At 39.9% G+C, this 13,629-nt stretch overlaps 1 protein-coding gene across 15 annotated transcripts in view; it reads left to right on the top strand.

Annotated features, from left to right (window-relative positions):
• Positions 1 to 12,573, top strand: part of Sytl2 (synaptotagmin like 2) — a 110,574-nt gene extending 98,001 nt beyond the window's left edge. For all 15 annotated transcript variants that reach the window (XM_052762125.1, XM_052762123.1, XM_052762124.1 and 12 more), the window contains 6 exons: positions 393 to 495; positions 2,307 to 2,477; positions 4,579 to 4,657; positions 7,203 to 7,302; positions 10,160 to 10,365; positions 11,544 to 12,573. In XM_052762125.1, the coding sequence (XP_052618085.1) occupies positions 393 to 495; positions 2,307 to 2,477; positions 4,579 to 4,657; positions 7,203 to 7,302; positions 10,160 to 10,365; positions 11,544 to 11,689 (805 nt within the window). In that variant the 3' untranslated portion in view covers positions 11,690 to 12,573. The remainder of the gene's footprint in view (positions 1 to 392; positions 496 to 2,306; positions 2,478 to 4,578; positions 4,658 to 7,202; positions 7,303 to 10,159; positions 10,366 to 11,543) is intronic.
• Positions 12,574 to 13,629: the final 1,056 nt, after the last annotated feature.

Raw genomic sequence — 13,629 nt, 5'->3', positions numbered from 1 at the left:
GAAAATAATAGAGACTAGGTGTGATGGCTCACACCTACAGTCCAAGCACTTAAGAGGTGGATACAAGAGAATCATGAGTTTGAGGCCTGCTTAGCTATGCTAAGGAGTCCCGACTTAAAAAAAACTAAAAGGAAATTTTCTTTTAAAAATCTTTAAAAAAATCTTTAAAAAAAATTAAATAATCTATTCTTCTAAATTTCTAAAATTTCTTAATCCATTTAAACATTTAAAAATATAAGTGTGTGGACAACAACATTCCTTCCTTTCTGCTCTTATCAGTATTGGGAGATAATTTGTGCTGCCGGTTTTTTCAAGGTGCTTTAAAAGATAGGCATGAAAAATATCACTTTTGTCTTCTCTGACTTTCGTGTCCACCCACTTTTCTTTTTTAGCTACGTAAAGACCTATTTGTTACCAGACAAAGGCAAAATGGGCAAGAAGAAAACACTCGTAGTGAAGAAGACCTTGAATCCTGTGTACAACGAGATATTGCGGGTATTTCTCAACTCTAAAGCTCAGATAAAGCTTTGGTGGTGACTTGGGCATTGAAATAGCCATGGCTGCTTGGATAGGGTCTGTTCTGCAAATGTCAGCACTCCAGCCTCAACTTGCCCAGTCTTTGTTCCAGTCACCGTGTGTGCCTTTCTGTAATTCAGTGGAAGTTCATCTTCTTACACGCCTACATTTTCTGTGATAGACTTCCTCCCAATCCTTCCTTGACTGTGTCTTAAGCTACTCTTAAATGCTTCTTCCTTAGCAACCAGAATTCCTCTGATGTCCACTAACTCCATAACCTTGCTTGTGATAGACTATGCCAACACTCAGTACCTTGACACTAAATGTTAAGTTCCATGAGGGCAAGGACTAATCCTGTAATGTGTATAGACTGTGTGTCTTTAGGCAAATAACACCACTGCACCTCAGATCTGAGAAATGAGGTTAATGATGATTTTGGATTTGTAAAAAGGACATAATGATACTCATCTACCACCTTTGAGAATCACAGACTAGACATTAAATGCCTCACATTAGACATTTAATACTGATTTGCAGCACAGGGTTTAGGGTAAGGAACACCACCAAAAAAAATGTTTATTGCAAAGATGGGTGGATGAACTGATGAATGGAAATTTGCCTAGCTCATACACTTACATTCTTTCTCTTTCTACATGTCACGTTGTGTGATAGCTATCATGATTAACAAGTCCTTTAAAGTTGCAAGTAAGAGATGTGTTTCTTCTCTGTTTCTGAAAACTATGATATTTGGTAATCCTCCAGGAAGAGGGGGAGAAGCGGTTAAGTGACACTGAATTAGCCATCTGTAGATTCATGCATCAAGTTTGTAATTATATTTGACTGTGACATGTCCCAGGACCCCTAGCTAGTTCTGGGTCAGCTGCTTCAACCCTATACTCAAGAAGAGCCAGCTAACTTAAATGGTAAATTCAGGGAATGATAGGTCTGATATAACCAAAACAGACCTTCAAGTAATATGTCACAAAGCCAAGTGGAGATTATTTTTAGATTGAAGTACTATTATTCCTTCCATGATTATATATAATCAAGAGCTGACTTAATTTGAGATGAAAAACTGGTAGGTCACTAAATCCTTTCTACTTAACCATGTGAGGTTGGAAAAAACAAATTTACTTTTTTAAGGAAAAAAACTTTCCTTTTTTTTTCTAATAATGAGGGACGTGTGTTTGTAGGGCAGATGGTATATGGGGGCTGTACCTTGTACTTAATTCTTCTGTGAAACTGAAACTGTTTTAAATGATGAAGTGTAGCAGGGCATGATGGTCCACACCTATAATCTGAGTACTTGGAGAGGAGGTAAGAGGAATGCAAGGTTATGTTCAGCTACATAAGAAGTTCCGGCCAGCCTTGGCTAAATGAGACTCTCTCTCAAAATAGTGAAAGGAAAAAAATTCAGTCCTTGTCCTTAGGTAGAAAAACAGAAGTAGATTCAGTTTGAATTGTATTTTTAGAATGAACCTGATTTGTGATATATCTAGTGTAAAAGCATCCAACAAAGGTTGAATAATTGACTTTTGTTTTTAGAAAGCTATTTCTAGCTATGATATTTGAGCCCCGGTTTGCCTTTTCCAGCAGAGGGGAGAGCATCCGCTTTTGTGAAAGATGGAGTTTTAGCTCTTTGAAATCAGACACTGAGAGTAAAATGCCTTTGTAAGCTTTGAGACCTGAAACCAAACAGATGAGGAATTTGGATCCTCACAGATGACTTCTCATCTCTGTGTCATAAGGCAATGCTAGTCACCGTTTTAATTTTCTTTTCTCCACTGCAGTATAAAATTGAAAGACAAGTTTTAAAGACACAGAAGCTGAACCTGTCCGTTTGGCATCGGGACACATTTAAGCGCAACAGCTTCCTGGGGGAGGTGGAACTTGACCTGGAAACATGGGATTGGGATAGCAAACAGAATAAACAACTCAAGTGGTACCCTCTCAAGAGGAAGGTGGGTTCCGAGTTCCTTCTTGGTGGGCTGGGTCGCTGTGGGATCTGGTCTACAGGCAAGAGCCAGGTTGCATTTACCTCACAGTGCCAGTGTGGAGCTTGGGATCATTTGAAGTGAGGATTGAATTTTCTTTGTATATTTGGTAAAGAAAGAGTTTTTTAAATTATATGGAGAACTTAAATTGTTCAATGCAAATGTTTGACTTCAGTCTTCAAGGCCGTTTAAATGCTCCAGTCCTTTGAAATCTGAAACAGACTTTTAGCCTAGCATATGATGAGATTGTCCCTTGAGAAGAAGGTGCCTTGTTTTGTTTAGAGACAGGGTCTTATTATATAGCCCAGGCTAGCCTGAAACTTGCTCTTTAGCCTAAGGTAGCCTCACTTATGATCCTCCAATTGCCACCATTATAGGCATGCTCCACTATATTCAACTTCCAATATCCCTTCTAACTGAATTAGTTAATTTATTTGTACTTAATATAATTATGGATGTGTTAGGATAGAAATCTAATGTCTTAATATTTGTGTTTTTATTTTTATAATTGCTTCTATGAGGATTAATCAATTATCTCATAATTTTCTTTTCCCTTCATTAATACAGAAGTCATAGTTTCTTTTTTCATTAACAATATTTATCCTTGAATTAAAAATGTCTACTCTAGGGCTGGAGATACAGCTCAGGGGTATAGCACTTGCCTATCATACACAAGGCCCTGGGTTTGATCCCCAGCACAGGAACGAAGATGTGTCTAATACAGATTAGGACTTCTACCACGTCCAGATCAATGAGAAGAATCAAAGTATTTTACTGCATTTACTCATGCCTCCATCTTTTCTGATATCTTCAGTCACATTTTAATGATGTTTGTATTTAATTTTCTGCACAGTAACTGTTTAGTACAGAAACACTCATTTAGGTTTGACCATGTTTACTTCCTGTTTCTTCTTATCCTTTCATGTCTCCCACCCAAGTCCTCACAAGGCCCAATTCTAATTAGCTTCTGAAATCAGAGGAGATTATTGACAGTCAGGATGGCATGGCCACCTGATGACCATCCTGTGTGACCTGATGATCCCTGTCTGTACCTTTCTGTGGAGTTACATTTTGTGCCAGGGACTTCTGTTACTTTTACCTTTCTGGCTTTCTTTGCTTCATGACATCCTCTTTACATTTCTCTCTGAAGGATATTTTTGTTCAGTTGTGAGGTTGAAAAATGGTCTCTGTGAACACTTTTACAATGTCATTCCATTGTACTCTGACTTCTGTAATTATATCAGAAAGTTGGCTATTAATCTTTTTCTTATTTTAACTCGTTAGAAGGTTATGTCTTTGCTTTTTCTTTCAGATTTTAGGTCTTTTTTTTTTGGTCTTTTGACCTTTGGCATTTTTATTATAGTGTAATTTTCCCTCATCTCTCTGAGGTTCACTTGAGCTTCCTGCAGGAGCTTGAACAGAGCAGGAACTTGAAGCAGAAACCATGGAGGAATGTTGCTTACATATTGGCTTGCTCCTCCAGCACCATGATTATCAAGCCTAGGCCCACCTACATGATACCATCCATGATGGCTGGGCCCTCTTACATCAATCTTCAATCAAGAAAGCCTCTCACAGACATGGACAAAGGACAATCCATTCGAGGCCATTCTTAAGTTGAGGGTCCCTCTTCCCGGGTCACTCTAGGTCTGTGTCCAGGTGAAAATAAAGGCTAAGCAGCAGACACCCATGGTTTCTATTTCAAGTTCTCGCTCTGCTGAAGTTCCTGCCTTGATGTCCCTCAATGATGGACTGAAACCTGTGAAATGAAATAAACAGCAGCTTGGCTTTTGGCCAGAATGCTTTGTGAGAGCAGAAGAAAAGCACACTAGAGCAGAGTCCATGGAATGTTTTCTGAGTATGTTGCAAGGTCTTCAAAGATAGGAAACAAGTTTTCTTAGCTATAACAGTAATTGTGTAGAGGATGCAGAGGAAAAACTGAATTCAGAGCATACAAGTGATCCATAGTCCCAGAAATGGGCCGGATATGGTCCTGTAACAGAGTATTCACCAACAGGCTAGAAAAAAATCTGTTTCTTACACCTGCTAACATCCCTTTATTTTTCAGACAGCACCAGTTGCCCTGGAGACAGAAAACAGAGGTGAAATGAAGCTAGCTCTCCAATATGTTCCAGAGCCAAGTCCAGGTATGAAATGACTTTACAGCTGAACCCTCTACTTATCCCTCTGCCCTCTAGAGATGGCTTGGGTTCTCTTATATTTTCAAAGATGAATTCCTGGGCAAACATGCTAAGTTAATAATTGTACGGACCAAAGGAGTCAACCATAGTTTCAAACTAGAAAAATCTCATTATTTCTCTTATAGTAAGGAATGCATAATCCTTACTGCCTTAACCATTTAAGTCTATAACTCAGTAATATGAACTATACTTACAATGCTGTGCAGCAGAGTCCCAGAATTTTTCACCTTTAAACAACATTGTATCCTTTAAATTACAGCAAACCCTTTCCCCACCCCAGAGCTTAGGAAATATCAATTTACTTTCCATTTCTGTGAGGAAATTCTTTGTTCCGTCTTTTCCAGTTTCTAGCCCTTGCTTTGACTTCCCCTTGTCCTGGGGAAAATGTTGGTGTTTGTACCATGTGAATGGGCTTTGCTGGAGTGAGAATTTGGGCCTGTTAACAGTGTCGTGATAAGGAAGAAACTTGAGTTCCTTTCCCAGATGGGAAATAAAAGGATTCATAGAAAGTTCCTAAGAAATCAGAGCTCCTTGATCTTCCCTTCTTAGTTTCATGAGGAGATAAAGCTTTGTGTCTTGATTACTGATTGCAGCCTGGGCACTTGGGCCTTAGGTCTCCAGCCAGTTCAACAAGCCCCCCCCCCCAAAAAAAAAAACTGGCAGGAAATGAGTGTTAGACCTTGCCAACAACTCATTTCCCAGGCAAATTGTCCTCAAGAAGCTGTAGGAAGACTGTAGTTAAAATCAGGAGCTGCGAACTCACGTGTTCGATAACCAAGCCATGAAGCTACTAAGGAAAGGAATAATGGCTGGTACAGGCATAGGTTGAACTAGACAAAGGCAGTCTATACTTAAAAAAAAAAAAACAAAAAAAGATGAAGGACAGGCAAAGTATATCTTTAGGCCAAGTTGCTGCCCAACCATAATTCTATTACTTCTAGATCTTTTTAATGGGCAGATTTTTTTACATATAACTTTGTATCTTGTCACTTGAGGTCAACATGCATGGAAATGCCATTTCTAATTTTCCCCACTGTGACTTGGTGGTGAGGGCTGAGGGAATTATGTGTTGTGATGCACTTTCTCTTGTCTTAGTTTTTACTCCCATAGGAGCTTTTCCCTACATTTCCCTTCCCTTCCTCAATCTGAGTCTTAGATGGAGTCTGAGCTCCACAAAGCTTTTCCTGACTGAGTTAGCACTCATTAAGCACATTGTTTTCTAGAGCACTGTAGTAATAGCTTGACATTTACACCATGTTTCATTTTTATTTAAATTAATTTCTTTTGGGTTTTTTATCGTTTGTTGAAAGATAAAACTCGGGGATAAATATTAAGGAATAAACCTGAGAAATCCACAGAGTGACCTAGACACAATCCTCCCTTTCTACTTGATCTAAAAGAGTATGCAACCTTTTGACCCCTCCTCTTACTTCCCTGTGTGCCTTTCTTTCTCCTCTTAGTCAGCCAGAGAACTCGATGGTCCACTTGGTCAGCTGAATGTGGACTTCACCCTCTGAACTGAGGTCAGCTTCATTGGTGGTCTTGGAGCAATCTCCCCCAACACATTTCTCCTGTATAGATATAGATTTCCACGGGACATAAATTATTTATCATATTCCTTGTGTGTGTGTATCTACACACACACACACACACTCCTAAGTATGAGCACTTTATGGATGTGGTTATAGATCAGGGAGTATGGTTTAGTTGACTGAACTAAACCACCCAGAAAAATCCAATAGTGTTCCTCTGTTTATGTGCAAGCAGTCTAGCAGCAACTTCAGACCAAGCCAACATCTTAGTAGTTGTCTATGACACTTACAATTGTGCATGTGTGTTCAATAGTCCCATTACATATGTAAGGACTTCTAACATGACGGGGAGAAAGCTATTCTTTAGCCAGTGTCTAGTTTGGTCACTTTACACTCAAATCTGCGCTGGCAATGGTATTGGAAGGGCTAGGCATTGTCTTGAGATGTTTTGAGTGTAACTGTGAACAGATGACCCACACCCCTGAGGTATGATGTTGAAACAACCGAAACCCCAAAAGAATGACAAACGCTCTGTACTTGGAAGCAATGTGAATGTTTTCACTCTCCAGAATGGCTCTTCTCATTTTTATTAGTTCTCAGAATTTTATGCAGTGTATTTGGATCACATTCACCTCTCTCCCAACTCCTCCTAGATGACATTCTTCTTGACTGTGTGACCTTTTAACCTCTAGAATGTGTCAACCAACCAGAGCCACATCCTTAAACCAAAGTGTCTCTCCCTCTCTCAGCCCCTGTCTGTTGCCAGCAGCTCCTGTTTTTAATAGAGCTATCTGACCTCAGGACAGTCAGGCTAAGAAGCATACAGTTGAATGTCTATAACCTTAATCAACTTAATACCACCAAGCGTTACCCTGTTTCCTTGTGCTATCCCATATGCAAGGTGACATCTTTTCCAAAAAGAAATGGCAATACATTTTGTTTTCCTTGTTCAATTGCAGGCAAAAAGCTTCCTACAACTGGAGAAGTCCACATCTGGGTGAAGGAATGCCTTGATTTGCCTCTGCTGAGGGGGAGCCACCTAAGTTCTTTCGTTAAATGGTAAGAACATTCATGCCGTGACTTTCTTTAGTTCTCCTATTGTCTTGTCTTTGTTGGCTGGTATCAATTCTCGGTGTCAGTGATGCTAACACTCACCATCCATAGATTATTAGAGATATCAAACTCTAAGAGTCTATGGCATCAACTCCCAAGGCTTTATTTGGTTTTCAAATCAAACCTAAGAGATCATGCCTGCAAATGAAGCTAGATTTTTCGAACTCATATGTGCAGTATCTTCTGGGGTACATCTGTTGCTAGGGGGAGTTCTTAGTACAAAATAGCTTACCAAAATTTTTTTTCTTTTTCTTTTCGAGACAGGGTTTCTCTGTGTTGTTTTGGTGCTTGTCCTGGATCTTGCTCTGTAGACCAGGCTGGCCTCAAACTCACAGAGATCTGCCTGTCTCTGCCTCCTGAGTGCTGGGATTAAAGGTGTGTACCACCATCACCCTGCTTGCTTACCAAAATTTTAATGTTGATGTCACACTACTTATTTCCTTAGTGAACAAGAGAGGGATTTTTTTTTTTTCGAGACAGGGTTTCCTGTGTAGCTTTGCGCCTTTTCCTGGAACTCACTTGGTAGCCCAGGCTGGCCTTGAACTCACAGAGATCCGCCTGGCTCTGCCTCCCGAATGCTGTGCGCCACCACTGCCCGGCTAAGAGAGGGATTTTTGTTTCCTATGTTTTTGATCTGTTTGCCAAGGGTTTGTTTTGGTTTTCTCTTTCTTTTTTCTTCCTTCCTTCCTTTCTTTCTTTTCTTTTCCTTTTTTTTTTTTTTTTTTTTTTTTTTTGCCTATTTGTATCAGATTGCAAATACTTGGAGAGTGATTGGCCAAACAAGTCCCAACCAGGAATTGGCACATAAGACACTTTGAGTTTTCAGGCAGCTAACTTTCTTCTCTGTTATGCACACAAATGACTGGTGTCTAGTAAACAGTAGCTAAATAGGTGTTAGTGTGACCGTCTAGCTCTAATTTTGTCTATGGAGATGCTACTAGAAGATGAGTTGTTCCTATTTAGATATATGTGACACAGATTTAAGAGGATATGGTACAGCATTGCTTGTTAAACAAATGCATACTCTGCCTAGGTGTTAGCTGGTATGATGTTTCAGCTCAGGTCAGTTTCTCATTCAGAGACCACTCTCAGACTTTTTGTCTTTCTGAGCGGTGTGGTAAGTTAGTGTTCATTTATTATTATCATAAGTGAGACACATGTGATTACAAAACTGTCAAATTATTTATTCTCAAAGTCAAATCTAGCAAATTGAAGAGATTTCTCCTTTTCAATTTTGTATGACATGAATTCCTTGGGTTGGCAATCAGGAGTACATAGAAGTTCTAAATTTTTAAATTACTGGTTTGAGGAAATATTAACCAGTAGGGCTGAAATTACAGCAAAATTTCTAGCATGTAGTAATTATCCCTTTTGGGTATATGAAGTTTACTGTTGTGATCATATGGCATATTTTCTATATTTATTCCATTGGTTTTCTTATCTACATTTATTTTTTAACCTATACAAATTATCTTTTATATTTATAAGGTATACTATGATTATTTTTTACATTTTTAATCAGTGTTTTAATATAAGATCAAAAGGACAATGAGATAGGAAGAGGCTCATGTCTATTACAAACTTATAAAAAGGCTTTGTGAGCTTGAGAGTGTTTTTACTTTTCAATCAATCAATTGATCAATTAATTTTAGTTATATCCCCATTGGCATGTATTCATTGTACATCGTGTTAGATTACGTAAGGACCTTTTCATGCAAGTACGTAATGTACTTTGAGTATTTCTGCCCTCCTTCCCTTCCTTCTGTTTATTCCCTGTGTTCCCTAGACAATTCTGCTCTCACTTTCGTGTCACACACACACACACACACACACACACACACACACACACACAATTTTATGTCTTTCTGAGTTTGACAATTCACTTGGCATGACCATCTCCAGTTCATCTGTACTAGATTCTAAGAATCTTCCAGCAATTACTACCACATTAAGTACTTAAACATGTGTGTATTGCATGTTAGTTAATTCTAATGTCAATCTTACAAAGTCATCATCACCATTCCTACTTTGTACTGAGGAAGTGGGTGTCTGAGTTGAGTGGCTTTCCTGGAATTCATAGTCAGTAAGTCTCAGAGTCAGGGTTCAAACCCAACTTGGCTGTTTCTGTGCCCAGTCTTTCCAGCATGATGTATCTTCCCGTGACTTTTACTAAAACTACCAGCACAGTCTCTCCACATGCACTCTCTCTCTCTCTCTCTCTCTTTCTCTCTCTCTCTCTCTCTCTTTCTCTCTTTCTCTTTCTCTCTCTCTCTCTCTCTCTGTGTGTGTGTGTGTGTGTGTGTGTGTGTGTGTGTGTGTGTGTGTGTGTGTCTCTGTGTCTCTGTGTGTGTGTGTGTCTCTGAAAGCCAGAGGAGAACTTGGGTGTCATTCTCATGATTGCAGTCCACTTCCTTTGAGACAGGATCTCTCTCATTGGCCAATTAAGCTGTGTGGCTACAGAGACTATTTAATTCCTAGTACTGGGACTGATCGTGCATAACACCCTGCTCAGCTTTTTGGAGCAGGTTCTAGTGATAGAACTCAGGCCCTCACCCTTGTCAGGCAGGCACTTCACGGATAGTGGCTATCTCCCTACCATCCGTTTTTTTTTTTTTTTAAAGACTCGGTTCAATCTTCCTGCTTCAGCGTGATGGGTGCTGGGATTATAATGTGAGCCACCACAGTTGGCTTCCATACCTTTTTTCCTTCATTGCCTATTCCATAGCTGTGCTGAGGTATATTGCCAGCATAAATGTTCACTTTCTTAACTGAAATGCCCTCACATTACTTTCTCTTTTCGTAGTACCATCCTTCCAGATACCAGCAGGAAAAGTCGCCAGAAGACAAGAGCTGTAGGAAAAACCACCAACCCTGTCTTCAACCATACCATGGTGTACGATGGGTTCAGGCCTGAAGATCTGATGGAAGCCTGTGTAGAACTCACAGTCTGGGACCATTATAAACTAACCAACCAGTTCCTGGGAGGTCTCCGGATCGGCTTTGGAACAGGTAACATTTGTTACAAGTTTAATTCTCTATGAGCCAAACTCTCCAGGAGATGCTAAAGTCTTTCGTGTAATGAAACCAGTGAGGGAAAGACCATTGGTATTCCAAGGGTTCTGGGTTAAGAGGACCAGCAGTGTCCAGGAGCTGCCCTTGCAGAACTTAAGTTACTGCTGGCAGGTTCCAAAATCTGAGCTTGAAAGTTCTGACTTCGTGAACAAATATCCTCACCTGGTGCCACAGATGAGTAGTCGGCTGAATGCCCAAGTCAATCCTCGGGCATTTCTTTGATTGCATGGCTCAACAGAGTTAAACAATGACAAGAGGTGTGCCCAACAAAAAGTGTGATGCAACATTCAAGAAGATGGTTGAACAAGCTAGGAAAATTTGTGTCTTCCCACAAATAACATGGCTAAAAGTCTGCTTTGAACAATTATGGTGGCTACCATCTCATCACTGTATTAGACATTTACTTATATTATTAGACTTACTCCTTATAACAGTTCCACAAGGCAGTTAGTAATAGCCCCAAAGGAACCAATATCCTCAAGTAATATCAACAACAACAACAACAATAATAATAACAATAAATAAATAACAGCTAATGACAGAGGCAAGTTATGAAATTGAGTCTTTCAGGCACAAAACTTCAGCCAGTATTTGCAGGTAATCATCTAGCACAGTGCTTCTCAACCCATGGGGGGGGGTCAAAGGACCCTTTCTCAGAGGTTGCATATCAGATATTCCGCATATCAGATATTTATATTATGATTCCTAACAGTAGCAAAATTACAGTTATGGAGTAGCAATGAAATAATCATATGGTTGGGGCCAGCACAACATGAGGGACTGTATTGAAGGGTTGCAGCCTTAGGAAGGTTGAAGACCACTGCTCTACTGTCATCTGTAACCCAATACATGATCCTTCCAACTCCGCTATGCCCCTGAAAAAGGCAACATCCAGCCTTTACGTTCATGTGGAGAGCCACCATCTGGAAACCATGAGTAGTGAAATAATGAAGCCGCTTGGTAGTAAACTAGTTCTTCCTTAATGCCCCAGATCTGCTCTCCAGGTGTGTGGGAACTCTTGTCTTCCATGGTGGTTATAACCGGGGAATGACTAACTCCCTTTCTCCCCGGCCCACAGTGGGAAACATAATTGCAAACATAAAACTTTCTTTCAGGAAAAAGCTACGGGACTGAAGTGGATTGGATGGATTCTACTTCCGAGGAAGTTGCTCTCTGGGAGAAGATGGTGAATTCTCCCAACACTTGGATTGAAGCAACACTGCCCCTCAGGATGCTTCTGATTGCCAAGATTTCCAAATGATCCTGCTCAGCTGATTCCACCATCAAAAACTACTTCCCAGGTGGAGCTGAGCTTGAGAGTTCCGACCTTGCTGAGCTTGAGAGTTCCGACCTTGCGGACAAACACCCTCACCCCTTGTCACTAATGATTGCTATGCAAGCATCCCTGAGTCAATTTGCATGCATTGCTTTGATTGCACGGCTCAAGAACTAAACGTGGCAACAAGATGTGTGACGTCAACATCCGATAGTTGAACAAGCTAGGAAAATCGAACTGTTGCTTCCACACCAAAGAAAAAGTCACCCTTACAGGTTTCACACCACAATGGTGAACTGTGTGGCCTGCAATTTGGTTATTCAAATGCTTGCTGGGCATATAAATAGGAAGATTACGGGCAAAGCGACAGAAAGAGACTCCTGGGATGGGGTGGAGAGAGGGAGAACAGCAGCGATGACAGAGAACTTCATAATAAGACAACTATTTACTTGGTAATCTCTAATAAGACATTGAATTCCATTTTAGGGCAGCAAGACTGACTTTACTGCCCGTAAATCTGCCTTGAGAAACCCTGCCCCACCCCACCCCCGCCTTCTCAATCTCAAATGGACTTTGGTGCCACCTACTGGTTGCATATGGAATTGAGCTCTTGGCTTATTTTGGCTTAATTTGTGCTAAAAGGGATGTCAAGCCTGTATTTTATAACAATTTGCTAAAATATTGCATATAATTGACTGTTTTTCTTATAATTTTACTATATGGACACAGAGTAAAAGTAGTCACAGATATGCTTTGCTACAAAGTTTTAATTAGAATATAAATTGTCAATTTTATTGTACTTCCTATGTATAATTTTCTTAAGGTATTTTGTAAAAATCCTTAGAATAAATTATCATGATTTAAATTGTGTTGCTAGTTTATCCTGACTTCTTGTATTAAAAATACTTTGTATTAGGAATCTTAAAATATAAATTCTCTAATATGGCTTATTTTTCTAGAGTCTTCAATGCAACTCTAGACATTGTTTCATCTAAATAGTTATAAAAAGAAAAATTTTTCTTTTAAAAATACTTGTTGAAAGCTTGAAGATAAGTCAGCATTCTTATGAAGATAAGTCAGCATTTATTATTTAAGATAAGTTAAAGTTTCTTCCTAAGTTTCCCCTAAAGATTTCTTTGGACTATTTTGATGCATGAAACATTACTCAAACTTAAGACCCCAACTAGTTTTCGTTTCTCAAACAAACCTTAATTTAACGTGAATTTAAGGAAGTCGGGTCAGTGAGTGAGCATGGAATCTTATAAAGATGCCTCTCATAGATATCATCGAATCAACTAAAGAAATCATGTGGCTCATGCCTATAATTCCCCATTTAGTAGACTGAGGCAGGAGAATTGCTTAATTCCCCATTTAGTAGACTAAGGCAGGAGAATTGCTTTAAGTTTGAGACCAGCCTGTACTACAGGGTGAGACTGGTAAATAAATAAATAAATAAATAAATAAATAAATAAATAAATAAATAAATAAATAAAACAGACCCCAAACCAAACAAGTCTCTCACACACACAAATAAAAGCCTACTAGGCGATTTGCCTCTTTTCCCAAATGCTGTAGCCTTGAATCCACTCGTGAGCAACTAATGTGGTTGACTCCTCCCTGGTCACCCCAGGTCTGTGATGGAAGTGATTAGCCATACTCTCTGATGTTGAGGACGGGGATGACGAGTTACCAGAGCCAGCCCTATTGCTCTGTATGGAGGTGGTACTGGAATGCTGTCATTGCCAGCCCGGCTCTGGCTGGTGCCGCAGTGACAGTGCACTGTGATGCTTCCCAGCATCCATTCATCTCTGAAGCACTAATGAAATCAGTTGTGCTCCTCCAACCCCAGCCAGAACGACCTGCCTCCTCCCAGCCTCACATCCCTTACCTTCAAGATACCAATGTGAGCCATAGGGCCCCCCACC

This window comes from Peromyscus californicus, unplaced genomic scaffold (genome assembly GCF_007827085.1).
Source record: "Peromyscus californicus insignis strain IS unplaced genomic scaffold, ASM782708v3 Scaffold_4__1_contigs__length_199733344, whole genome shotgun sequence".
Classification (NCBI taxonomy): Eukaryota; Metazoa; Chordata; class Mammalia; order Rodentia; family Cricetidae; genus Peromyscus; species Peromyscus californicus.
Note: the sequence above shows the minus strand (reverse complement) of the source record. Positions and strands in the feature narration are given on the sequence as shown.